Source organism: Halichoerus grypus, chromosome 15 (genome assembly GCF_964656455.1).
Source record: "Halichoerus grypus chromosome 15, mHalGry1.hap1.1, whole genome shotgun sequence".
Lineage (NCBI taxonomy): Eukaryota > Metazoa > Chordata > Mammalia > Carnivora > Phocidae > Halichoerus > Halichoerus grypus.
Window position 1 is genome coordinate 42540833 of NC_135726.1, and position 25485 is coordinate 42566317.

The following is a 25485-nucleotide window of genomic DNA, read 5'->3' on the forward strand; positions in this document are numbered from 1 at the left end:
GGGGGCAGGTAGTAAAACATTTACACTTTAGTCTGCTACAAATCTATTTCAACTGAAGCAAAAGTTTTACCTGTTTTATATAAAATATATATTTTATATATGTTATATATATATATGCCCTATTGATCACTGAGTTTAAGGAATACCCTTTATTTAGGTAGGTGTGACGTGCCTGCCCCTGGTAAGGAGTCCCGGCGTGGGTGGTCGTCTGCTGGGCCTGGCCGCCACATCTGCGCCTGCTAACTTTAGTAAACGTCTGTCCTTCTCTCTAGAACCCCCACCCAGAGAAATGAGGATGTCTACAAATAACAATATTATGAACATCCGAATACATTTTTTTCTTAAGGAAAAACATGAGGAGGAAATAACCACAAATATCGCTTACAAAAATAAATTCAGCGCGGCTGGGATGAGGCTCCCGGAGGCCGGGCCCGTTACTCTGGAGCCTCCTCTGGCGGCACAACTTCCATCAGCATCTGGAGGTACATGGTGACGGGCTCTGCAGTAAAAGAGCAGAAGTGCAGTTAGGGAGCTATAATTAAAAGCTGGCTTCACCTCACTTCCCACCCTGGGGGGCTGTGTCCTCTGTTGGGGCCGGGCTCAGGGGACATGGGCTGAAGGTAGAGCCATGCTAGGAGCCACGGTGGCTCTCTGGAGGGAAGTTATTCCGCAGGAAAGCATTAGGAGCCTGCTCACTGTTCTACTCTGGGGAAGATAGGCACAACTCACTTCTGTGTCCTTACATAACCACCGCTGACCGAGAGTTGAGTATTTAGTTGGAAAGCACTGAGCCTGCATCTTGCTTAAAAGCTAGATTGTTCTTTTCACCTCCTTAATTCCAGCTTCCAACGAGTTCTTGTAGGGAGCAGCTTGGCTAAGTTTTCTAAAGCTGAGAATTAAGACCTACTTTGTAACCCTGCGGTGGTGTCATCCTGGCTAGATTGTTGGTATGATCAGATCTAAGCTCACGGTCAGAGGCAGGGGAAAATGGCTGTTCTCCCAGCACCACACGTACTTTCCTACCTACAGTAGTGTGTGTGCAATCCTCTCTCAGCCTAGGCCTTCGATCAGAGTATAAAGAGGTTGGGCGGTGGGGAGAGCTCTTTCAGGAAAGGAAAAAGTCCCTGGTGGAAATAATAAAGCCCTATTTCAGGTGTGGTTTCACTTCGCTAATCAACATGAAACAGATTTTCTCTTGCTTATTATAACACCGCTGTCGGGTTTCACCAGTGAGGAATGCAGGCCATGCCAGGATCTGAACAGCCCAGGCTGGAGAAAGGCATTCCCAGTCCCCGCTGGCTCAGTCTAAACAAAGTCTCAGGGTCAACCTCACTGCCTTCCAGTTGGGTTTTGCTCTTTTGTACCCTGCGTGTCTCCCGGAGTTGCATATATATATATGCAGGATATATATATATATATATATATATATATATATATATATATATATATATATATATATGTAGAAACCCCAGAGGAGTGCTGAGGGGATGGTTGTGCTTTCCCTGCTCTCTGTTCAGACAAGCTGAAGGAGAAGGGGCAGATGTTGAATCACATTTACTCCATGAACATTAGGCGGCTGTTGTATAGATCCGGAGTGAGACTGCGCAGCCCAATTCCTGCCTTGTAGAAACAGTACGGGGAGACGGAGACCAAGAAACAGGTCTTCAGGTAGTGGATCACTGATGGCCTTGGCCCCCGGTGGCCATGGGGTGCTGGCGCTTCCCTGCGGTTGAATCTACGGCACGGGGCACGGCACTGAATGTCCGTGTGCTGTACCAAGTGCTCCTGATTGAAAGTGGCTAATGTAGCTGAACTTCTAACCCACAATTGGCCTACAGTAGATGAGCAGCCGGGACTGCTGAATGGTGAGCAAGAGCTAGGGCTTCGGCATGGGAAGGCTCGGGCTCTCGTCCCAACACTGCTTGGGTATCTCTGGGATGCTGCTGGGCCTCTCAGGATGTCTGTGTATCAGGCAAGAAAAGGTGGTGCTCTGAAGGTTGGATGCAAAACCATGTGAATATGCTTATCGGTACTGAACCACACACTTAAAAATCATTAGGATGGGGCGCCTGGGTGGCTCAGTCATTAAGCGTCTGCCTTCGGCTCAGGTCATGATCTCAGGGTCCTGGGATCGAGACCCACATCGGGCTCCCTGCTCAACGGGAAGCCTGCTTCTCCCTCTCCCACTCCCCCTGCTTGTGTTCCCTCTCTTGCTGTGTCTCTCTCTGTCAAATAAATAAAAAAATTTTAAAGAAATCATTAGGATGGTCAATTTCATGTTATGTGTATCTTACAATGAAAAAAAAAACCATGGTGATTTCCCTTCCTACTTGTTTACAGTAATTGACGGGAACAAAGGCAGAGGCCCCAGGTGGACCCCAGAGGTGCCCCACAGAGGAAAAGGTGAGATTTGCTAGCTGCATGAGCTCCTGCGATAGGGAAGGACAGGTGAGGTTGTGGAATGCGGTTGCCTGTCTGTGCTTCGCTAAGAGAACAGTCCCTCTGTTGGTACTTACTTGTGATTTTCTGAGCCCATCCAAACTTATAGTGGACAAAAAGGAAGTAAAATATAAGGCCGCTCAGTATAAATAATACACAGTAGAGATACTCCATTGCAGGTTCGCTGATGATTGGGGCCACAACCAGAAACACGGATATGAGGGTCACCAGGATGGGGATGAAAATGGGCACCTGCAGACAAACAACATGGTGTCATGACCTGGCCATGGGCATTCATTGTCTTCCCGAAAATTTTCATCCCAAACCAAACACTGCTACAGAACATATATGATGAGCTCCTTGTGCCTGTCCTCCAATTTCAATAGTTATAATTTTGCCAATCTTGTTTCATCTAGTCTACCTTTTTTTTTCTTTTCCCTAGAATATAAAGAAAATGTCAGACATTGTGTCATTTTACCTGTGAAACCATTCAGTATTCACCTCTGAGGAGGACGTTATGTTTTAACATGTTTATTCCCTCCTCTCTTTTCTTTTACCTTGTCATTGATTTGTTGTAGGAATTGGATGATTCATCCTAATAGAAGGTCTTAATTCTAGCTTTGCCTGAGAACTTGCTCCTCTGTCCCTCAGATTTCCCGCACACGGGTAGTTGGATCTGGAGGCAAGCATACTTTGTAGCTGGAGCCATATGCTTCCCCTTGTAACACATCACGAGGCCCTTATGTCCCACTGTCCCACCTCTGAATTGCCAGGGTCAGTCCGTGGGTTCAGGGGCTGGAGGAGAAACCAGGACCACCAGATCGGGACTCCTCCATCTTCTGCAGGGAGCGGTTTTCTTTTAGTTGGAAATGGCACTTAGAAACCATAATCTGGGGGATTGGAGTACTCATTGTTCTTTTACAGGGACAGAGAGAAAATTTTTTTTTCGAGAAAAAATTCACAAGTTCATACTGATATTTCCAATTCATTGCATTTCTTTCCCTTTAGACTTCATGTCTTTTTTTCTTAACGCTTCTGAAAATCTTGGTTCTTAATGGCTTTAGCGTAATTACTCACTTGCTTTATCCTGTAATGTGCCTGTAATAAATAGGCAAAGAAACTGTGCCAGTTCTACCACTACTATAAGTATGGTATGAAGTGTAAGAGTTCTTGTTCTTTTTAATCTCAAACTATAGCCCACAAGGGAGATTCATTCAACCTACTGCCCTTCGGTTTTTCCCTGTGTGGTGGTGTCATTTACTTATCACAGAGTAAGGTTTCTTATCTCCATTTGTTTTCAGTTTTGAGGGATTTGTTTTTTCCCTTTTATCTTAATTTTTAAAATAATTTAAAACTTTTTTTTGATTTTGGTTTTTTTCTTCCATTATTTATTTTTGAGAATAAATAGAAGCACAACCATATACACACACACACACGTTCATCTTCCACTACCCCCAGATAAAAGCTAGCAAATACATACTGGGGAGTTTTGTACTTTGCTTTTTCCTAATATATTCCAGAGATAGTGCCATAGTAATACACAGAATATTACTCCTCCATCTTTTCCTGCTGCATCACACTGTACTTTGTGGATGTATCAAAATTTATTTGAGCAAGTCTACCATTGACTGGCTTTTGGGTTGTGTGGAGCCTTTTGCTAGTACAGCAAATGCTGCAGTAAATAACCTTGTATATATATTATACCTTGGCCAGTATCACCTTGGGGGTAGATTACCTCAAAATGGGTTGGCTGGGTCAAAATATAAGTGCAAATGTGAAATTGCTAGATATTGCCAAGTTCCTCTCCTCCCCACCACCTCCATAACAGCTCCTCCATTTGTATTCCAGCCACCATGTGCGAGAGTGGGCTGCTTCCCCGTGGCCTCACAAGAATACAGTGGGGCCAGAGCCTGGGATCTCTGCCTGTCTGGTGGGCAAGCAGGGGCACCTCATCAGAACTGTGGCCTGCATTCTCCTATTAGGGGCGGGGTGGGGTTTGTTGGGGTTCATTTGCTTCATTTTTAAGTGTCATTGTAGTTTCTCTCTGAACTGTCCTTTCATTTTTTGTTTGTTTATATGATCAGTCCATTTCAGATGTTGGTAATTCCCGTCTCCAATTTAGGAACTCTTTTGTGATATTATTGCCAATATTTTCCCCCATCTGTTATATATATGGGTTTTTAACTTCTCTTTTTATCAATGCCCAAATTTTTTTGGTGGGGTTATGTTTGTCCATTTTTTCCTTAGTAGTGATAGATTTTGAGTCATAGGAAAGATTTCCCCCATTTCTGGATTACAAAGCAATTTATATAATTTATATTTTCTTCATCAGCACCATAATATTTAAATTTTAAAGCCTTTATATTTTAATATCCTCTCTTCTGTTTTGGTGGCTATTCTTGCATCAATTTGAACTTTGTAATCAACTCCTGCAACTCTAGGAAAAAAATGAGATGTATCGTGATCCCATTAAATGTCTAAATTAAAAAACAGTGACATCTTGGGGTGCCTGGGGAGCTCAGTTGGTTAAGCATCTGACTCTTGATTTAGGCTCAGGTCATGATCTCAGTGTTATGAGATCAAGCCCCACGTTGGGCTCCGTGCTGTGTTTGGAGTCTGCTTAAGATTCTCCCTCTGCCCCTCTCCACCACCACCCCCTAAAAAATCAAACAAAAAACAGTGACATCTTTATGACACTGATTTTTCTTAAGAACATGTATGAATTTTCACTTGTTCAAGTGATCTTTTCTTTCAGAAGAATTCTGCAACAACTTAGAGGCCTCACCTCTTGTTGAGGTTATGGCTAAGCACTTGTTTATTATTTGTTTTGGGGAATGAGGTGCTCTCTTTGTTATCTTTCAATTGGATGTCATTTTTATAAACAAAAGCTATCGATTTCAGTGTATTTCTTTGCTTTACAGCATGGAGCCCAATGCAGGGCTTGAAGTCACAACCCTGAAATCAAGACCTGAGCTGAGATCAAGAGTCGGACACTTAACTGACTGAGCCACCCAGACACCCTGTTGATAGAAATAATCTGAAAAATCAATAAAACAACCTGTACCTAACCTTTCACTTTAATTTTTTTAAAAAATATTTTAAGTAATCTTAAATGTCGAGTACACTCGACATGGGGCTTGAACTCACAACCCTGAGATCAAGAGTCACACGCTCTACTAACTGAGCCAGCCAGGCGCCCTTGTAGCTGACCTTTTAAAAAATGAGAGGAAGAAAATAAATGAAATAAGAACACAAAAATAAGAAACAAAAACAGAGAAATAATCTCCAGAACATAGGAATTTAAAAAAAATAATAAAACTAATTTGTACAACTCCATATTAAGTAAATGTGATGAAATGGACAATTTTCTGGGAAAATGTAAAGTTACTAAAACTAACCCCATCAGAATCCAAATTCTCATCAGAATCCAAAATCCAGGGAAGTTCCAAAAACCAGATGATCCAATTAAGAATCTTAAATTCTTTTTTGTTTATCAATTCCTTATACACTCTTTTGGTTTTCTTTGTTCTTTCTCTTGCTTTTTGAGTTGCCTGTTTAATTTGTTTTCATTGTTATTGTATTTAATGCAACAAAACTTCCTCAAAGCACTGTTCATAGTAACGTCTTATTATTTTTAGGAGTTTATGTACTTTCATTTCCTATTGGACTGAAAAGTTGAAATTTTTTACATTAATTTCCTGTTTTATTGCATTATAGACAGAGAATGTGGTATGTCTTTATTACTCATGTTTTATCAAGGTTTTCTTTGGGGCATTTGTCAGTTTTCAGACATGTCCCGTATGCACTTGAAAAGGTGTGTTTGCTGTTTTGGGGATTCAGAGTCTGGAACGGTCCCTAAGATCTGCCTTGTTCTATTTAGGGCTTGTCACCTGTACCAGTGAGATGTCTGGGTCTGTCTTGGACTGAAGGGAGCCCCGTTAAAGCCCGCTGTTAGGGTGTGTGTCTGTGTCTCCTTGTACTTGCTGGAGTTCCTGCTTCATAACAATGACTGCTGTGTGATTTGGTGAGTAAGTTTTCATGCCCGCCATATCTTTATTGTGCGTTTTAGCTGTAAGCATCACTAAAGACACTGAAGTGTCTTGTGCTTTGGGCAGTACTGTCGTCTGATAAGATCACAACCCCTGTTTTAGGTGTATTTTCATTTGCTTGGTATGTATTTTGCTTATCCTTTTTTCTCACAGCTTTGTAAACCTGCCTGAAAAATCTTTTCCCTTTAATGATTGGTTTAGGCTCATTTAAACTGAATAAGCCAGTTTCTTCGTGTAACTGACAAGTTTGGGCTCCACACTGTTCTCTGTTCCTATATGTAGGCTTCTGCTTATTATTAGTTTTCTGCCCTTAAACAATGACATTCTGCGGGGAAAACTCTCACCTGAGGCCCATTTCTTTTCTTTTATTCTATTTTTTAAAGATTTTATCTATTTATTTGACAGAGAGAGCACAAGCAGGGAGAGTGGCAGGCAGGGGGAGAAGGCAGGCTCCCTCCTGAGCAGGGAGGTAGGGGTGTAGGGCTCAATCCCAGGACCCTGGGATCATGACCCGAGCCGAAGGCAGACGCTTAACTGACTGAGCCACCCAGGTGTCCCCCATTTCCCTTATTTTATATGGGAAAAAAAAGATCATGTATCACAGGAAACCCCAAATTCCCAACCAATGTCCTCAAAGATAACTAAAACACAGTAAATGTGTATAAATACCCAACGTGCTCTATACCAGGAAGTAAACTGCTTTAAAGGTGATTTCCTGCTGACCAACCAGTTAGCGTGGTTGTAAACAAGTGGTTACCTTTGATGAAGTGACACAGTCTCCCAGCATGAGTGACACATGACTCATTTGTCAGGGCGCCTACACACAGCTCTGGATTGTGTTGGATTTGGAGTGCAATTTGAAACTTTCCTCACACATGTCTTGAAAATACCATATTACATTTTGGGATTTAAATATTAACAATTATTAAATAATTAAATTAAGGGGCGCCTGGGTGGCTCAGTTAAGGGTCTGCCTTCAGTTCAGGTCATGATCCCAGGGTCCTGGGATTGAGCCTCGCATCATGCTCCTTGCTCAGTGGGGAGTCTCCCTCTGCCTTTGCATCTGCCCCCCGCTTGTGCTCTCTCTCTCTCAAATAAAATCTTTTTTTAAGAAATAAAAGACTCGGGACGCCTGGGTGGCTCAGTCGGTTAAGCGGCTGCCTTCGGCTCAGGTCATGATCCCAGGGTCCTGGGATCGAGTTCCACATTGGGCTTCTTGCTCGGCGGGGAGCCTGCTTCTCCCTCTGCCTACCTCTCCCCCTGCTTGTGTTCTGTCTCTCTGACAAATAAATAAATAAAATCTTTAAAAAAAAAAAAAAAAAAGAAATAAAAGACTTCATTTAAAAAATAATTAAACCAATAATTTAATAATTATAATTGATAAATTTAAATAAGTCTTGATTTAATAATTACTATTAGTTTTCCTATATAACTAGTAGCTAGAAATGGGAGTATTAAGGGTTTTATAGAGTCTATAAAGTTTGGGGTGTTAAAAACTAATAAGCGAAAAGAACCCTAATATGCATTCTACCAAGAAAATGTTAACCAGGATGATATTCTGATTTGTTTCCCTATTGGCGTCTTTATATAGCGGGTCTTTTATGATCTGGTCTCTTGCATATGTGTGTGTGTATATTTATTTTGGATGTATCTTTTGGAATCTATAAATGCTGTTTTTGTTCTGAGAGTTACCATTATAAATAGTAAATATCACACCTTACTCTCCTCTTTTTTACATACTATCTATAATAAGCAGTAACAGAGTTAGCTAGGGATTCTTCCCTTTCCTCCTCATGTCTAATTTTAGATGGTAGCTTAGGGCAGTTTCCTTGGCATGCTTTCCTTAACTGGCACACTTTCATATGCTTTCTCTTCCATTTTTGTCGTAGGATATTGTCAGTGCTTGATATTTGCATCCTTGTTGTGTCCCCTTTATCTCCCATCATTTATTCCAGTTCTGTAGTTAAGTGTATTCACCTTGTGCCACTGACTTTTTGGTTTCTGAAGCTTGTTCTCTAGATGATTCCTCCTGAAGATCTCCTGTAGCCATCCATGCCTTGAGATGTTTCATACTGGTAACTTTATTCTTTTTTTTTTTTTTTAAGATTTATTTATTCAAGAGAGAGTGAGCATGCATGGGAGGGGGGAGGGAGAGAGAGAATCCACAACAGACTCCCCGCTGAGCACAGAGCCTGACATGGGGCTCAATCTCACAACCCTGAAACCAAGAGTTGGCTGCTCAAACAACTGAGCCACCCAGGCACCCCTTGGTCACTTTATTCTTTGAGGTCAGTTTGGATATAAAATCTTTGGCTTACATTTTCTCTCTTTGAATACCATAAATATGTGCTCCACTATCTCAGGGTATGAAGTGTTGCTGATGAGAATCCTAATCCCTATATTAATTTCTTTCCTTTATAAGTGAATTGGGGTCTGGGAAGGGCATGAAAGGAGTAGATACCCAAAGCATGATCTTTTAAAGCTCCATAATTTAATCAGAATATAGTTCCCTGTTGCCCATTCTAGCTCAGATTCTCCAGTGATGCCGTATGCCTTCTGGTATGTTGGTTCTGGTCCCTTCCTTTCATGGTCCCCTCCCACTCTCCCACCTGCCCCAGGAAATGTTTTTTGAATTATAGTTCTAAAGAATTCTATTGTTTTGGGGCGCGCCTGGGTGGCTCAGTCGGTGGCTCAGTTGAGTGGCCAACTCTTGATTTCAGCTCATGTCATGATCTCGGGTCATGGGATCGAGCCCCATGTTGGGCTCCTCGCTCAGCGAGGAGTTTGCTTGAGGATTCTCTCTCCACCCACCGCCCTGCTCATTCTCTCTGTCCTCCCTATCAAATAAATCTTTAAAAAAAAAAAAAATTCTGTTGCTTTTATTTTCTTCTTCAGGAGCTCCAATTATACATGTGTTAGAGCCTTCTTTCCCTATCTTCGTTATTTTCTCTCAAATCCTTTTTATTTGTTTGAGGGGTTTTGTGCAGATGAAAAATCTATTCTACCATCATGATTTTGCCTGCCAGATAACCTGATCGAGGTGGGACTGCCAAACTCCATGTCTCAGCTGACTCTGGAGATTTGGTGATAGGCTACCGGGCCAGAAGGACAACATCCTGTTCTTGTTCTATTTATTTAAGCCCTCAGCTTCCCTACCTTGTTCTTATATCTGCAGTTGTTGTAAGAAGTCAATAGTACAGTTGTTAACAAAACAAAGCAAAAGCCTCTAACACAAGCAAAACAAAATAAATTCTTCTTGCATTGGCATATAGACGTACTCCAGCTGTGCAGGGAGGTGGCAGGGAACCCCAGTTTGCAGATGTAGATTATTAGTGGTTGCCCACACAGGAATGGGTCTAGGGCCAGAATTCAGGAGCAAACACCACTCTAAACTATGATGTTCAAGGGCACAGTAGAGTCAGGTTGGAAATAGAAAGCATGCCCCTAGATTTTCAAGTACTTACTTTTAATCCATTTCAAGGAATCAAAGCCACTCGTGACATCTGGGGCACAAAACCTACCTTGATAGGCCTTTCCAGGTCTTTCTTCGTAAACCTCATCACAACCAATCCCAGAATCGTCAGGCCATAAAACAGCCATGCGGCAAAACTGAAGTAATTGACCAATGAGTTTATGTCACCAGGGATGATATAAATAGTCGCTATGATACCCTAGTGGAAGGAAGAGTGAATTCTTAGGTCACAGGATCCCTGTCACGTCACAGGAGACTGAAGAAGCAGTGTCTCCTGTGAATGAACATGCCAGCATGAAAGAAACCTATGCATCCCATTATAGTTGGGGTTAAACCAGGCTTTGGCTATGGTGAGTGCTCTCCCTGAATCCTGATGGAAAGGACTTGGAAAATGTGTGACTCTTTGAAGTTGCCATTTTAAGCAGGGGAAAAAACAAAGTATGCATGTATACCACACCAGCTTTCTGATGGTAAATGTTCCTGCCAGAGAGTCTTCGTCAGGGGAAAGGGCCCTGCCTGGGCTGTGACACTCAGCCTGTCTCAGCCTGGTCTGGACCCGCCTTAGCTGTGTGGCCTGGGCCTTGTCCCAGGAGGCCTCTCCTCATCTTCAAAGGGAATAGGCTGATGGAGAGTAGTGCTTCTCCTTCGGGGTGGAAGGAGTCTGGCCCCGAGGCTGGGCTTGGACGGTCCGCAGGTGCCAGGGACAGTGGCACACGACCAAGGACTGTCAGCCACTGAGGAACTCCAATTAGAGGATGTCAGAGGGCCTCTACTGCGCAAGGGCGCCATGACGTCTACATTATGGGGCCATAACAAGTACTTATCAGTAACCACCTCATGAATGCCTTATTCTCCTTCTCTGTAAGCTAGTGGGGTTTTGTATAGTTTGTTACCAGGGACCCAGACATACGGATGTACATGTAAGGAGTGTAGAGGGTAGAAAGTTGGAAGAGGCAGTGTCTTTCACGGACAAATTCAGAACAAGGAGCAGCCGTGTTGGGCAATGTTTGAACTGTCATGGGCTTTTTAACCTATTTCATGTCGAGGAGCAAGGGAGCCTGGGCCATGTGAAAACCACTGGGCTTAGCAATACCGGGTTCCTCCAGGGCCCCTCTGCCTTTAAGGGGGTGTCTGCTGGCAGAACTCATACTTACGTAAAAGATGATGGCAGGCGCTGGAGTCAGGCGCTTGACACTGATGTAGGACAGCACTTTGAGCATGTGGCCTTCCCGGCCCGCCACGTACACAAGTCTGAAAAACAGTAACGGAGGCCTCATGGATGGGCGTGCGGCTGTTGTACCGTCACTGGGAGTCACTACCAAAGCCGCGGAGACAGGGACTGAATTGGAACCTGGCATCTTCAGTGGGAGGTGGTCTCAGGGAGGTGAGTGAATTTTGGGGAAGTGAGTGAGGTGGTTAAATGCCCCTGAGAGCGAGGCATCCTGGTGCCGTGGGTCATCTACATAGGTGAGAGCTGGGGGTGGCTTAGGGTTTGGGTAGGACCTTTCAGGAGGAGACACCTACTCCTGTGTCCTCAAAATTATGCTTTCACGTAAGGGAAAAACCAGTCCGGGACCAGCGGACCCCCCTGCTTGGAGCAGACAGAGGCAAACACAGAGGCGCCTGGTACTTCCTAGATCCACGCTGTACAGAATTTCCATATTAAACAAAAAACCCAAAAGATGAATTAAGGGTGGGTCAGCAGATGCAAACAAATGGCTTAGTCCCCCCACCCCCACTCCCAAGAACTCCTGGTGATTCAGAAATCTGAAAGACTATGTTTAAAATGTTGAAGAGAGAAAAGGGGGGAAAAAGCCAAACAGAATTTTTAAAAAATAAAAAATTACCATAATTTAAGAATGTAATCAACAGTTGTTAATCTAGGTTCAAAGTGAAAAAAATACATTGGAAACTAGATCTGATACCACCTCACACCAGTCGAAATGGCTAAAATTAACAAGTCAGGAAACAACAGATTTTGGCGAGGATGCGGACAAAGGGGAACCCTCCTACACTGTTGGTGGGAATGTAAGATGGTGTAGCCACTCTGGAAAACAGTATGGAGGTTCCTCAAAAAGTTGAAAATAGAAGCTACCATACGACCCAGCAATTGCACTACTGGGGATTTACCCCAAAGATACAAATGTAGGGATCCGAAGGGGCACTAGCAGCAATGTCCACAATAGCCAAACTATGAAAAGAGCCCAGATGTCCATCAACTGATGAATGGGTAAAGAAGATGTGGTATATATATACAATGGAATATGACTCAGCCTTCAAAAAATATCTTGCCATTTGCAACAACGTGGATGGAACTAGAGGGTATTATGCTAAGCAAAATAAGTCAATCAGAGAAGGACAACTATATGATCTCATATGTGGAATTTAAGAAACAAAGGATTATAGGGGAAGAGAGGAAAAAATAAAACAAGCAGAATCAGAGAGGGAGACAAACCATAAGAGACTCTTAATCATAGGAAACAAACTGAAGGGTTGCTGGAGGGGAGTGGGGGGATGGGGTAACTGGGTGATGGACATTAAGGAAGGCACATGATGTAATGAGCACTGGGTGTTATATAAGACTGATGAATCACACTGATCTCTACCTCAGAAGCCAATAATACATTATATATTAATTGAATTAAAATTTTAATGTTCTAATTATAATAAAAGATACTAGGTCTGAGAGGGGCGCCTGTGGGGGCTCAGTTAGGTGTCCGACTATTGATTTTGGCTCAGGTCATGATCTCAGGGTCATGAGAGCAAGCCCCACGTCGGGCTCCATGCTCAGCGTGGAGTGTGCTTAGGATTCTCTCTCCCTCTGCCCCTCTCCTCACTTGTGCTCTGTCTCTAAAGAAATAAATACAATCTTTAAAAAAAAAAAAACAAACTAGATCTGAGTTATGAAGGGTAGAGAAATGGAAAATGTAGACAGGAAATTGAGAGAAGAAACAAGGAGAAGCCCAAGTATGTTGAATGGGGTAAGGCAAACTGGAAGAGTAGAGAGCTTTCACGGAACTGAAAAACAGCTTTCACATTAAACCCAGCTCAAGATAAAAACATACCCAGATACAAACAGTGTGGAAGGAAAAAAAATTTCTTAAGCTTCCAAATTTAAAAGATAACTACAAAATTAGGACAAGCAGAACGATAGCAGACATGGCATGAGACTATGTTCAAAGCGATGAGGGACATTGGTTTTCGGATTCCGGTGCTGTATGGCTCAACTATCATTCAGGACTAGGGGCAAAATAAATACATCTGTAGGTGAACAATAACTACAACACATTTTCTGTTCTCCGGTCCTCACTGGAAACTATTTGGTCTACTCCAACAGGCAGAAAGAAACTGAACTCAGGCGTTGATTGAAGAAGCAGGTGTTAAGGAAACAGCAGTAAAACATGTTGGCATGGATGTAAGTACATACATTTTTAATTCTTGTCAGGATGAACTTTTCCTGGAGGGGCGGGTTTATAGACAAGGTGCAGCTCATCTACTGGACAGTGCAAAAGGGGGAGCCCTCACAGGAGAGGGGGGAGAATGGAGATGCTGACAGACTCTCTTAGGTATTCGAGTTAAATTTGAAGGGTAATTGCTAAAAGAGAGAGAGAAAACTTCCATATCAATAGAAAAAAGAAAGGACATTTGATGGATAATAAATCAGGATAAGATTTTTCAAAAGCCAAGAAAACACAGTATGTTGGAAATCAATCCCACTGTAATAGGAATCACATCAACTGTGGTCAGATGTTGCTTGCCCGGGAAGGAGACAACCTGGGGGGTTGTTGAAAGAGACACAAGCCAAAGCCCCATGATGCCAAGGGTGGAAGATACAAGGGGTGGGATGTGTTACCCGAAGCAGCAGCCTAGAGCCTGCAGAGTCCTCAAGAGCAATATTGTACAAAACAGAATTTAAGGCAAAGAGAGTTCCCACTGAAAACAGAAGCTGTCTACCAAGAAGATGCCAAAACTGGAGCCCTTGAAACATAGAAGGCCAAACTCAACATATCCACTGAGAGCAGGAGATTTGAACAGTCAAGGCACAAGCTTGACGATGATATAAAAATCAAGAATGTAAACACAATATACCTTATTTTCAAGACCCTAGGAAGCATTTATAAAAACTGCAGTAAGCCACTTCAGGGAAGGCATAAAGCTTCTAAAGAAGTGAGATCATTGGGGCACCTGGGTGGCTCAGTCGTTAAGCGTCTGCCTTCGGCTCAGGTCATGATCCCAGGGTCCTGGGATCGAGCCCCGCATCGGGCTCCCTGCTCAACGGGAAGCCTGCTTCTCCCTCTCCCACTCCCCCTGCTTGTGTTCCCTCTCTCACTGTGTCTCTCTCTGTCAAATAAATAAATAAAATCTTAAAAAAAAAAAAAAAAGTGACATAAAGATCCCACACTCTGACTACAATACAATAAAATGAGAAGTGAGGAATACATAGGCCAAAAGAGCCTGTCTATTTAAAACTACATATTTGAGGGGCGCCTGGGTAGCTCAGGTGGTTAAGTGTCTGCCTTTGGCTCAGGTCGTGATCTCCAGGTCCTGGGATCAAGCCCCAGTCGGGCTCCCAGCTCAGCAGGGAGTCTGCTTCTCTCTCCCTCTGCTTATGTTCTCTCTCATAAACTTTTAAAAAATAAATAAATAAAACTACATATTTGAACTTTGAAAAAGACATAAACATGGCATCGAGTTAGTTCCCAGAACAAGCCCATGAAACTGGGAGGAAAGGAGTCTCCAGATGGAGGGAGACAGACTCCAGGTGGTGCTGTAACCTCATGCTTTAAACCCCTCAGCGCTCACAAATCTCTCATAAATTCCATGGGCTCAGAAAGCAAGCGGACACTTGGAACTGGACACAGTCATTGCAAGTGTGGCTGGAGGGCTGAGCAGGCAAGGAGGAGTAGAGCACAGACATGGGAGCACTAGTTTTTCCCGATGTTACCTGAGGGGGTTTGGGAAGGATCCCTATGCACAGTGATAGCACAGGACGGGGCCCATTGTGAAGCAGAGTGAACCCAGCACCCTGGGCATGAGAATGACGGCATTCAAACCAGGAGGAGAAAGGATGGACTATCAATAAATAATATCAGGACGACAGGTAGAAGTTTGAGGGGGAAAAGTGAGATTTATGCCTCATATCAAAATATATTCCAGAGTGATCAAAGAGCTAAAGTAAAATGCTGGAAGAAAACACAGATGGGTATTCTTGAAAGGAGGAAGGTTTGTCTATGTGACATAGAAAACTCAGATACCAGGAAGCAAAAATCTTGGATGTGACCCCACAAAAATTCTATCCAACATCAGTCATAATTCTGGCCAACCCCCAAGCTGCACAGGTACAGAACTATACAGAATTAATTCAGAATGGATCATAAATCTAAGTGTGAGAGCTACATCTATTAAAAAAAAAAAACAACTTCTAGGGTAAAACAGAAGAGAAAATCTTTGTGACCTTGGGTTGCACAAAGGCTCTTAGATATGATAACAAAAGCATGACACATGAAAAAAAAAAAAAAGCTGGGCTTTGTCAAAGTTAAAAACATGCGTATATCAAAAACAGCAGTAGGAGATGAGAAGACAAGCCACAGACTGGGAGAAAATATGTGCAAGTCAGATACCTGATTAAGGACTTGTATCCATAATATATAAAGAATTCTTACAATAAGATGACAAACAGCTCAGTTTAAAAAGTGAACAAAAGATTTGAAGAGATATTTCATTAGAAGATATATGAATGGCTAATCAGCACATGAAAAGATGCTCAGTATCACTAGTCATTAGGGAAATGCAGTTAAAGCCACAGCGACATGACTAATACCCACTAGAAAGACAATGCCAAGTGTTAGGATGTGGAGAAACTGGAATGCTCGCTCATGAATGGCTTATGGAAATTAAAATGGAACAGCCACTTAGAAAACCGTCAAGCAGTTTCTGTAAAAGTTAATCACAAATTTACTCTCTGAGCCAGTGTTTCTACTAGGAAGCTACCTAAGAGAAATGAAAACATATGTCCACACAAACACGTGTGTGAATGTTCATGGCAGCATTGTTCATAGTAGCCAGAAGCAATGCAAACCTCCATCTGGTGAATGGATAAACAAAATGTGGTATATCCATATAATGGAATACAATTCAGCAGTTACAAGGAATGAGCAGTTACATGCTATGACATGGCTGAACCTCAAAAATAATATGCTAAGTGAAAAAAAGCCAGATGCAAATGACACAGTGCATCATTCCATTTAAGTGAAATGTCCAGAAAAGGCAAAGTTACAGACACAGGAGCTGGTCAGTGGTAGTTAGGGATGGAGCGGGGAGCAGGGATGAACTGCAGTTAGGCAGGAGTGAACTTTTTGGGATGATGGAAATGTTCTAGAACTGGACTGTGAGGATATTTGCACAGCTTTATAAATTTACTAAGATCATCGAATTGTATAATTGCAAAGTGAGTTTTATGGTATTTAAACCTCAGTAGAGCTATTGAAATTGTGTTTCTGTATATGAGCAACAAACTTATCAGAAACTGAAATTTTAAAAAATACCATTTACAATAGCACAAAAAATATGAATTTTTTATTTGAGAGAGAGCACGAGAGAGCACAAGCCAGGGGGGAAGGGCAGAGAGAGAGGGAGAAGCAGACTCCCCGTTGAGCAGGCAGGGAGCCTGATTCGGGGCTCAATCCCAGGACACCAAGACCATGACCTGAACCGAAGGCAGACACTCAACCAACTGAGCCAACCAGGTGCCCCCAAAATATGAAATATTTTGGGATGAATCTGACAAAATATATGCAAGAGCCATATACTGAAACTACTCAAGAAAACATTTTTTTTAAAAATTAAGACCTAAATAAAGGGAGAGGGTCCTTGCCCTTAGATTAGAACAATCAATACAATTAAATGGCAGCCCTCTCTAAACTGATCTACAGATGGAACACAGCCCTGGTCAAAATCTTTGAAGGCCTTTTGGTAGAAACTGACAAGCAGATTCTAAAATTCATCTAGAAAGGCAAAGGACCCAGAATAGCTGAAGGCTTCTGAAGAAGGGAAGTCTGCTTTGACACAGCTTTAGAAGAATGACTTTGTGGTCTACCGCGTGTCAGTGTATAATCCGTGGCAATTCCACTCTCAGAAATATATCCATTCAGAACCCTGGGCAACCAGGCAAAGACGTGTTCCAGAATGTTCCCTGGGGCAGTGTTGATGAAAACAGCCCCACTCAGCCCACGAGCTGAGGTTATGTGAAATTGTGCTACGTCGTAAAATGGAATACGACGCAGCCGCTAACGGTCTCTGGAGCCGGAGGGTCCAGAGGGTTGGTGGGGCTGGCGAGCTATGCTTGTGTGAGTAACGTTCGAGAGGAACAGGACCTCAGCTGTTTGCTGTCGTGCTCCAGACACAGTTGGGCAGTGACAGACGGCCATGGCCTGAAAGCCTAAAACGTTACTCTCTGATCTCGATTATGTATACATTCACAGGAGAAGATGTTCAAGAAATATCCATAGGTGAGAAACAGGACAAGGTGAAAAGTACCACCAGTGTGCCTGTCACCCTGTGTCCCCAAGCTCCACCTTGTCCTGAAGTTGGTGGTGCTTCTCCCTCCCGAGGAGCATAGAGCCTCGCTTCCGTGGGGCCACCATGCCTAGTGCCAGTGTGCAGGCTCGGCCACGCTTTCTGCTCCCTTTCCAGGACTTTGGGTTTTCTTTCTTTCTTTTTTTTTTTTAAGTTTTTATTCAAATTCCAGTTAGACATTGGGTTTTCTGTTATGCCATGAGGTGTTAGCCTGGCAGAGCCCTAAGGACCTTTGCCCTGAGTCTTGTCTTCCTCAAGTGTGGGACGGGCTCTGCTGCCCTCTGCCCCCCGGGTGAGTGCGGGGTTCCCCTACCTGCCCGCTGTGAAGCAGGTCCCGTTGGCGGCACCAATGGTGGAAAAGGCCACGAACAGTGGAACCACCCAAGAGGCCGGATAGAGAACACGGTCGCCAAATGTCTGCAGAGAGAAGCAGAGGAGTCCTGAGGGTCTTGCACGGCCTGCAGGAGCTGTGGGTCCCAGGGAAGCTGCTGGGCCCTGCCTGGGGGGCACAGCCTCTGACTCCCCTCCAGGAAAGGAAAAAGTAGACAACCTCTCAGGAGGAAAACAACTTAGCCTTTCTTCCCCGGAGTGCAGGAGAGCTGACCATACTGACTCCATCCTTGGCCCTCCATCTTGTTCATGTCTGCTGGATGACCTCTCTTGGGGCTATGTGTTCAGGGTGCCTTGGGGATTAATATCCATACCTTAGAAATACCTGCCAAGGTCGGGATGTGGGGAGGCTTGTTTTGGCCTCCCAGGATTCTGTTAGAACATAGTCTTTCCCTTTCCTGGTGCACAGGTGGTGCCACAAGATCTAATTAAAGGTTGGCTGTCAGGGGGTGCATGCTAGCCCTTTGCTGTCACCACAGTGCCCTTCTGTGTACCACCTCACTCTATAAAATCTGTGGACTAAGGTCCAGATTTTGCAGAGAATAACTGCACTGAGCCTGGATCAACCTCCACCTGATTCCCCTGTCAGGCAGTTACTCTGAATAGAACCCTGTGTAAACTATATGGAGTCAGTGCTTCGTTTTTGTCTCAAAGTGCCTTCTCAGTTTGAGGGATACTTTACTGTCCCTCCCCGACCTTCTAACACAGAGTAACAGAAATCTCCTCTCCACCTGTCCCTGTACTAATTTTTCATCATTTCAGTGTCCTTCCAACACCCCGGCCTCACGCTTCCTTGACCCCCTCACTCAGAACGACCTTGTTCTCCCTGCACCTTAACCACCTTTCCTTGTGGTCAGTGACCTCATTGTGACCAAGACATCTCTCCCTGCTCCCCATTCCTGTCGCCTGTTTACAGTTCATTTCCTGTCCCACCCCACCTCCACAAGGCCTCCAGCATGTGGACCCCCCCGCCTTTCCTACTGACCCTCACCCCCATTCCCTTGTGATTGAGAACCCCCCCCTTGCCCAGCTTAATTTCCACAGTTATTATAATTCCCTCCTTTGATCCCTCCCCTGAACTTTCTCGCCCGCATCCGTGTCTGTCAAAACCCCAGCTCTGTTCCACTTGCATTCTGTGTCAGGGCTCAGGCCACAAACTGAACCGGAAGGCCACCTTTCTCCTCAGGCGGGTCTTTGCTGCCGCCCTAAACTGCTCACTCTGCCTGGGTCCTAGACCATTATTTCCCTCATCCCCAGAGGGTACCTCAGCTTGGGCATTTGTGACTTCCCCCAGAGCCCAGCAGCGTCCCGCCCAGACTCTGGGCACTCACCACGGCCACCGCCTGGGACTGCAGGAGCTCGGTGGGAGTCATCACAGTAAAGTAGGAAACATTCATGAGGATGTAGCAGCCTGTCACCAGCGGGATCCCGATGATGATGGCCAAGGGCAGGTTTCTGGGAGGGGCAGGGACCCAGGGTTGGACCAGAGCATCACGTGAGAGCCTCACAGGAAACACCAGTTTCTGTGCTGTCCTTTCTTCCCATCCGCCCGGCCAGCCCTCCACCTCTCCCTGGGGTGGGCTGGGGTCCCCACTGCCACAGCAGGGGCTGTGGGCTGTGACATCGTCAAATGAGAAAGAACGCTCCTGCGCTCAGACTCCAGGGCAGTGAGGCTGAACTGTTTATAAAGCAAAATCAACCCGAGATAAAGCTGGGGTTCGTCCATCCTCCCAGCGACTATTCCACTACCCAGAGCACAGCCAAGCTCTAATGAGTATATGGAAACGAGCTTCTGAGGAACCATTCGCAGTCTGGGAGGGGGTCCGCTTTTTGCATGGGGAAGAGAAACCTGCTTGCCGGCCTGCTGTCTCCCACCTGACTTAGCTTTCTTACCTGAAAGGGTTTCTAAGTTCTTCCGTGATGTAATTGAGTTGATTCCTAGGCAAAGAAAAGTAACATGAGTGACCTAACTTTGGCCTTCTTTGCTGAGATCGTAAAACACACCATAAAGGCTGGCCTCATTTCAGACTCTCCACCACCGAGAAAATTCTCTGGCAGGAATTCAGGGTAATTGCTTTCAGAGAAAGCCCTAGTGATGGTGGGGCTCCCAAAGGTCTGCACGTCTGTCAGTGAGAAGTCTTTGCCCTCTGTGGGAATCATGGGAATTTGCCAGAATTATCAGAGTAATGAGTCCCCAGGCTGCTTTGAAAAACTGGAAGGTTCGCTGAGAGGAGAATGAAAGCTGCTTTGCATGAGGGGAAGACCAGTGTCACACAGGGTCATGCTTCTTCCTTCATCGACTAGGCCTCGTATTTGCACAGCTGAAATGGAAGGGCTGTGGAATATTCTTGCCATGTTGAGTGCCTGGGCAGCCCTGAGGGCCTCCCATCCCGCGGAGCCTATCTGTGTCTGATGACGCTTCTGACCCGGGCCCACCACCGCCTGCCCTTGGGCCACTCTGCAGGGCTGGGAAAGGGGCAGGGGCTTTGGTGTCTGTGGGGTCCGAGGAGAACAGAAGGGGGGCGGGTGCTGAGCAAAATGGAGATGTGGAGGTGAACGTTAGGGTCCCCCCCAAACCCCAGGAGGGAAGGGTCCTTGCTTTCCTTGGCTTCAGTCTAGTAGCCTGGGACACCCCGACCAGATGTGAGTGACGTCTCAGGGGGCCTTACCATCCGTCGTAGGCCCAGAGTCCGTTATAAAATGCCAGACTGATGGCTCCCACAGACAGTTTTGTGCCCTCAAAAGAATTCTCAAAATTCTTTGTATTTCCTGTAATCAAGCCAGACAGTGAATTGTGGGTGTCAGAGGACGAGACTGGGGCCCTGCCTCATACCTGTGCCACAGAAGGGCACGACTCGTGACCTCAGGTTGTCACACAAACTCTGGAAAGCAGGGAAACCACAGCTGCTTTCGGCCGAACTCCTGCCGGGCTTCCTGAGAGACAGGCCCGGGAGCACAACCTCCGGAGGACAAGGCTGTGCCGGTGGCACCCGCCCTCCCCTCCGGCCTGCGGTCACCTTGGGCCAGGAGGACCAGGCCGCTGAGGATGATGATGGCCACGATCACCAGCTTGGCCCCCGTGAACACGTTCTGGACGTAGCTCCCCAGTCGCACGCTCAGCGAGTTCACCGTGGTGATGAGCACTGGAATGAGCCAGAGCAGGGGTGACATGGCGCGCCCTTGGGCCCAGCACCCCGGCTCCTTCCCCAGGGGCCTGGAGAGGGTCTCCCGCCCCAACCTGCCCTCTCCACCGCCTCATTTATCCATCGAGTGTGCCCACGCTGTGGAAGCGGCCAGGTCTCCTGCGAGCGCCGCCCCAGGGCTTCTGGCCCCCAGCAGACCCTGCCTCGCCTGTCGCTGGCACTTCCAGGCCCAGCGGCCGCCCCCCATGTCACCCCTCCCCCCACGTCACCCGTCTCCCCCCGTCACACCCCCTCCCCACATCACCCCCTCCCCGTCACCCCATCACCCCACATCACCCCTCCCCCACATCACCCCTCCTCCATCACCTCCTTCCCAAGTCACCCCATCTCCCCACGTCACCCCTCCCCCGTTACCCCCTCCCCACATCACTCCTCCCCCACGTCACCCGTCCCCCATCACTCATCTCCCCCCACATCACCCCCCTCCACATCACCCCCTCCCGTCACCCCCTTCCCCCACGTCACCCCCCTCTCCATGTCACCCCTCCCCCACGTCACCCCTCCCCCACATCACCCCCTCCCCACATCACCTCTCCCCCACATCGCCCCCTCCCGTCACCCCCTCCCCATGTCACCCCTCCCCCACATCACCCCTCCCCCGTCACCCCTCCCATCACCCCCTACCCCATCACCCCTCCCCCATGTCACCCCCCTCCCGTCACCTCTCCCCCACATCACCCCCTCCCCACATCACCCTCCCCCCACGTCACCCCCCTCCCCACGTCACCCCTCCCGCCCACGTCACCCATGGCAGGGCTTTCCTGCCCCCTGCCTAGGGCGTCACACTTGGGGACTCACAGATGGCAGCGGCAGCCAGGCATTTCACGACAACCTCGGGGGGCTTGCAGCCTGAGTAGAAGGGCGCACAGACATACTCGGAGAAGCTGAGGCAGATGATGGCGAAGGATGTGGGCTTTATGACGAACAGGCTGGTCCAGGAAAAGAGGTAGGCAGGGATGGGCCCGAAGGCCTCCATCAGGTAAGGGTACTCGCCCCCCGACTTGGTGATCATCGTACCAAGCTCCGCAAAGCACAGGGCCCCTAGAACACAGAGAGGAAGGGGTCCCCGCGGCCCCCGGTGAGGCGCTGCCCTGGTCCGAGGGAGCCCCCTCCCCTCTGGGGCTGTGCCCACGGGGCCACCCCGACTCGTCAGACCCCTGAGCTCTGGCCACGGCTCATTTCAGTGCAGCCCGATCTACACCAGTGGCCCACGGGTGTTGAAAGGGACCCCAGCAACGGCCAGGCCAGGGCACAGAGGGGGCCCACATAGCCCGTCCCCACCTACCACACCTACCACCGGGCGAGCTCGCCAGGGAGGGGCGTCTTAATTACCCAGCGTTGCGAGGACCCCACAGGCCGCCCATATGATGAGGCAGGGCCCCACGGCTTCCGTGTTGCTGAGCACAGACTTGGGGGAGATGAAGATCCCAGAGCCGATGATGGTGCCCACGATGATGCAGATGCCGCTGAGCAGGCCCACCTGGGGTGTGGGGAGGGGGAGGGGCGTTAGTGCAGCTCCGACAGACGTGCACAGCCCTGCCTCCCCGCTCCCCTCCCTCGGTGCGGACCAGGCGCCTCTGGCCAGCACTGCAGCAGTTAACACTCAGCTTAGCTCACGTCAAGTTCATTCATCCTCACCTCATGAGCTGGGTGTGCCCATGTCACTCCCATGTTACAGAGGAGAACACGGAGGCACAGAAAGGTCACGTTACTGCCCAGGGCTGGACAGCCAGCTCAGGTTCCGTGCTCCCGACCTCTACCCTGACTGCACTTGACAAAGCGACCCAGACGGTCCTAAAGGCTGGTTTAGCAAACAATGACATCAGGGCTCTGGTCTGGGCCAGGGGCCTCGCGGGGAGCAGAGGCGGGGGCAGGGGGAGAAACCAAGGCCTCCAGGGACAGGAACACTCCGAAGCCGTGAACTTTCTCTGATGCCATTTTGCAGGGTGTGAGCTTCCTACCAACAAGCCCCGACTCAGACACAAACCATAGAGTTCCATTCCTATGACATTTAGGAACAGACAAAACTAACTTACAGGGATGGACACTCGGGACTGGGGGGGCCCGCCTGGGAAGGGGCAAGAGGGAATTTTCTAGAGTGATCAGTTTGTCAAAACTCATCAAACTGCACACTGAAGATCTGTACATAAATTATACATGAATTAAGAGAAAAAACTTTTTTAAAGGGAGACAGTGTGTGACTCAGGTCCCTTCTTACAGCGTCAGCCCTCAGCATCCACCAGGCCTGAGTTCTGAAGTCCAAGGTGAACATACCCGCTCACCTATCTGGGCAGAGGCTGCGCTCAGGGTTAGAGCCCAGTGAACAAGGAAGACCCCAGCTGTGGCTTGGCAGCAAGGGTCACACGCAACTGGGGAGGGCCCGGGGAAGAGGGTCAGGGCCCATTCTGGCCTCAGGGCTGGCGTGCACTAGCAGGACAGTCTCGGCTTTTCTCCTCTAATGGCCCATTTAGCTGACCAGCCTGGGAGCCCTCCCGAATCCTTCCTCCCACTGAGGTCTGCATTCACCCGGAAGCTGCCCGGCTTTAGGGATGAGTTGAGGACATACCTGGGGTTAGCTCTGTGCTTTTCAGGGGGCAGCAACACCCATTAGCCAACTCCTAGGGAACCCAGATCCCAGGCCAACCCACAGTCAAGCCATGCCATCCCCCAAATCCCTCCTCTATCCCATCTGCCACCAGGCAGGGGAGTTCTTGGAGGCTCTGCCCAAGGCTTAGCCCGCTCGTCAGGCCCTCAAAGCCATCCTGATCTTGTTCTGGGACTCTCCCTTCTCATCCTGTGAGCTTGAAGCTGACCCTCCACGCCTATCCACCTGCAAGCTCCCCTTCCTTGCAGCCCCAGTGCCAGCCCTGAGTGACACGGGCCCCCTCTGGGGTGCAGGCACCTCCAAGTCCAGCCACTACTACGTTCCATCTCAGGGATCATCCACGTCACACCCATGTCACACTTGCTACCCCTGCTAGACACTAAAAAGGAACAAGTTTCCCATCACTGAAGGAATACGAGGCACATACAAGGGGCAGATACTTGGTGAAGATGCTATGGGGGGGGGGGACTCCAACATCAGAAGGTCCTCTCTGACCATCCTGAGGCCACGGGTCTGAGCAAACACCAGTCCCTCCAGGCACCTGCCCAGCTCACAGAAACACACATGCATTAACCTCGCAGGAAAATGCTGAATTCACTGGCCAGAAGAAAAGAGGTAAGTCCAAGGAATTGTTTGCTTTGAGATGTGCTTTACAAATGAGAGATCAGTGAGGTCTTCACTGGGACCGCTGCTTAGCATGCTTGACCTGGGAAGGGCCGGTGCCGAGGGACGGCCTTACCTCCTTCTGGAGATTTGTGGTCTTGAGTTCCTTACTCTGGATGCTCTGGATGGACCTCTCATCCTCTCTCCTGTTTCTCAGGCTTGTCTTCTCCATTTTCCCCTCCCACCAGTTCTAGGAGGCTGCAAGGAGAGCAGGGGCCTTGACTCAGCACATGCTGAGCGGACGAGACGCAGACCTGGGCTCAGCCAGCAGGATCCTGGCTCACTCTCTTGGATGACCCTCCTGGGCCCATGGGGCCCGGCTCCAAAAGCAGCTTCTTAGCCACTGTTTCCGGGAAGCACCCTTGTCAACCCCTTAGGGATGATCTGTTCATTCCCGGGGCTAACAACCCGCAGGACCACCACAGATGCTGCGGGGGGGGGGGGGGGGAGGGGGGAGGAAGGGGGCTCCTGTGCATTTTCCCAGCTGCCCTGCAGCCCCCGGGGGCCTGAGCTGTCAGCTCCTGCCCACCAGCAACAACACGCCCCAAAGTCATTCTACCTCCAACTCCTTTTTTTTCCAAAAGTAAAAAGAAGTATTTTTAAACATCCTGGAATATCCTTAGTGGAATCAAGTCCGACGAAGGAATGCTTTCCCCATGATCACTTCCCAAGATGAAGGTGCCTGGCGCGGGACAGACCCATAGCGGGGATGCTTCTGCACCAAGTGACACCAGGCATGCGATGCTGGGGAGAATCAGCTCCAGGCTCAGCTGGTTGGTGGTCATTTCCTGGACCCTTTCTCTAAATAAAGTCTTCCCCAGGCCCTAGCCGGGAGAGTGCAGAGCCTTCCCATCACCCTTCGGCCTTACCTGCTTCTTGCCCTCCCGGGGTCCGGGGAGCTGCCCAGGGCGGCTGCTGGAGGCGTCTGCGCGTCTGCACGGTCGCACCCAGGAATGGCCATGTCTTGTGCCCAGGAGTGAAGGAAGCCAGAAGGTACAGAGGTCAACAAAGGTAATTATTAAACTCTTTTTTTCTTTTCTTTTCTTCTTTTTCTTTAAGCAATGAAGCTTGGATCCAGCGCACACAAAG

General features: G+C 47.5%; 1 protein-coding gene across 1 annotated transcript; it reads right to left on the reverse strand.

Moving 5' to 3' along the window:
• Positions 1-227: 227 nt before the first annotated feature.
• SLC7A9 (solute carrier family 7 member 9) lies at positions 228-25386 on the reverse strand. Its single transcript, XM_036069016.2, has 13 exons — positions 25266-25386; positions 24473-24594; positions 22461-22608; positions 21927-22169; positions 20943-21068; positions 20595-20694; positions 19819-19863; positions 19257-19380; positions 17849-17952; positions 11115-11211; positions 10010-10159; positions 2517-2691; positions 228-499 (listed from the first exon to the last, which is right to left on the reverse strand). The coding sequence occupies exons 2-13, from the start codon at positions 24566-24568 to the stop codon at positions 435-437; spliced, it is 1473 nt and encodes a 490-aa protein (XP_035924909.2). The 5' UTR covers positions 24569-24594; positions 25266-25386; the 3' UTR covers positions 228-434.
• Between the last annotated feature and the right edge of the window lie 99 nt (positions 25387-25485).

Excerpts from the sequence above, each read along its gene's own strand:
- SLC7A9 (XM_036069016.2), bottom strand. The coding sequence starts at position 24,568 with ATGGAGAAGACAAGCCTGAGAAACAGGAGAGAGGATGAGAGGTCCATC. Across the intron at positions 20,695-20,942 it reads CCTGGTCCTCCTGGCCCAAG|GAAATACAAAGAATTTTGAG; the intron begins GTGACCGCAGGC and ends GCTTGATTACAG. Across the intron at positions 10,160-11,114 it reads CGCCTGCCATCATCTTTTAC|GGTATCATAGCGACTATTTA; the intron begins GTAAGTATGAGT and ends TCCTTCCACTAG.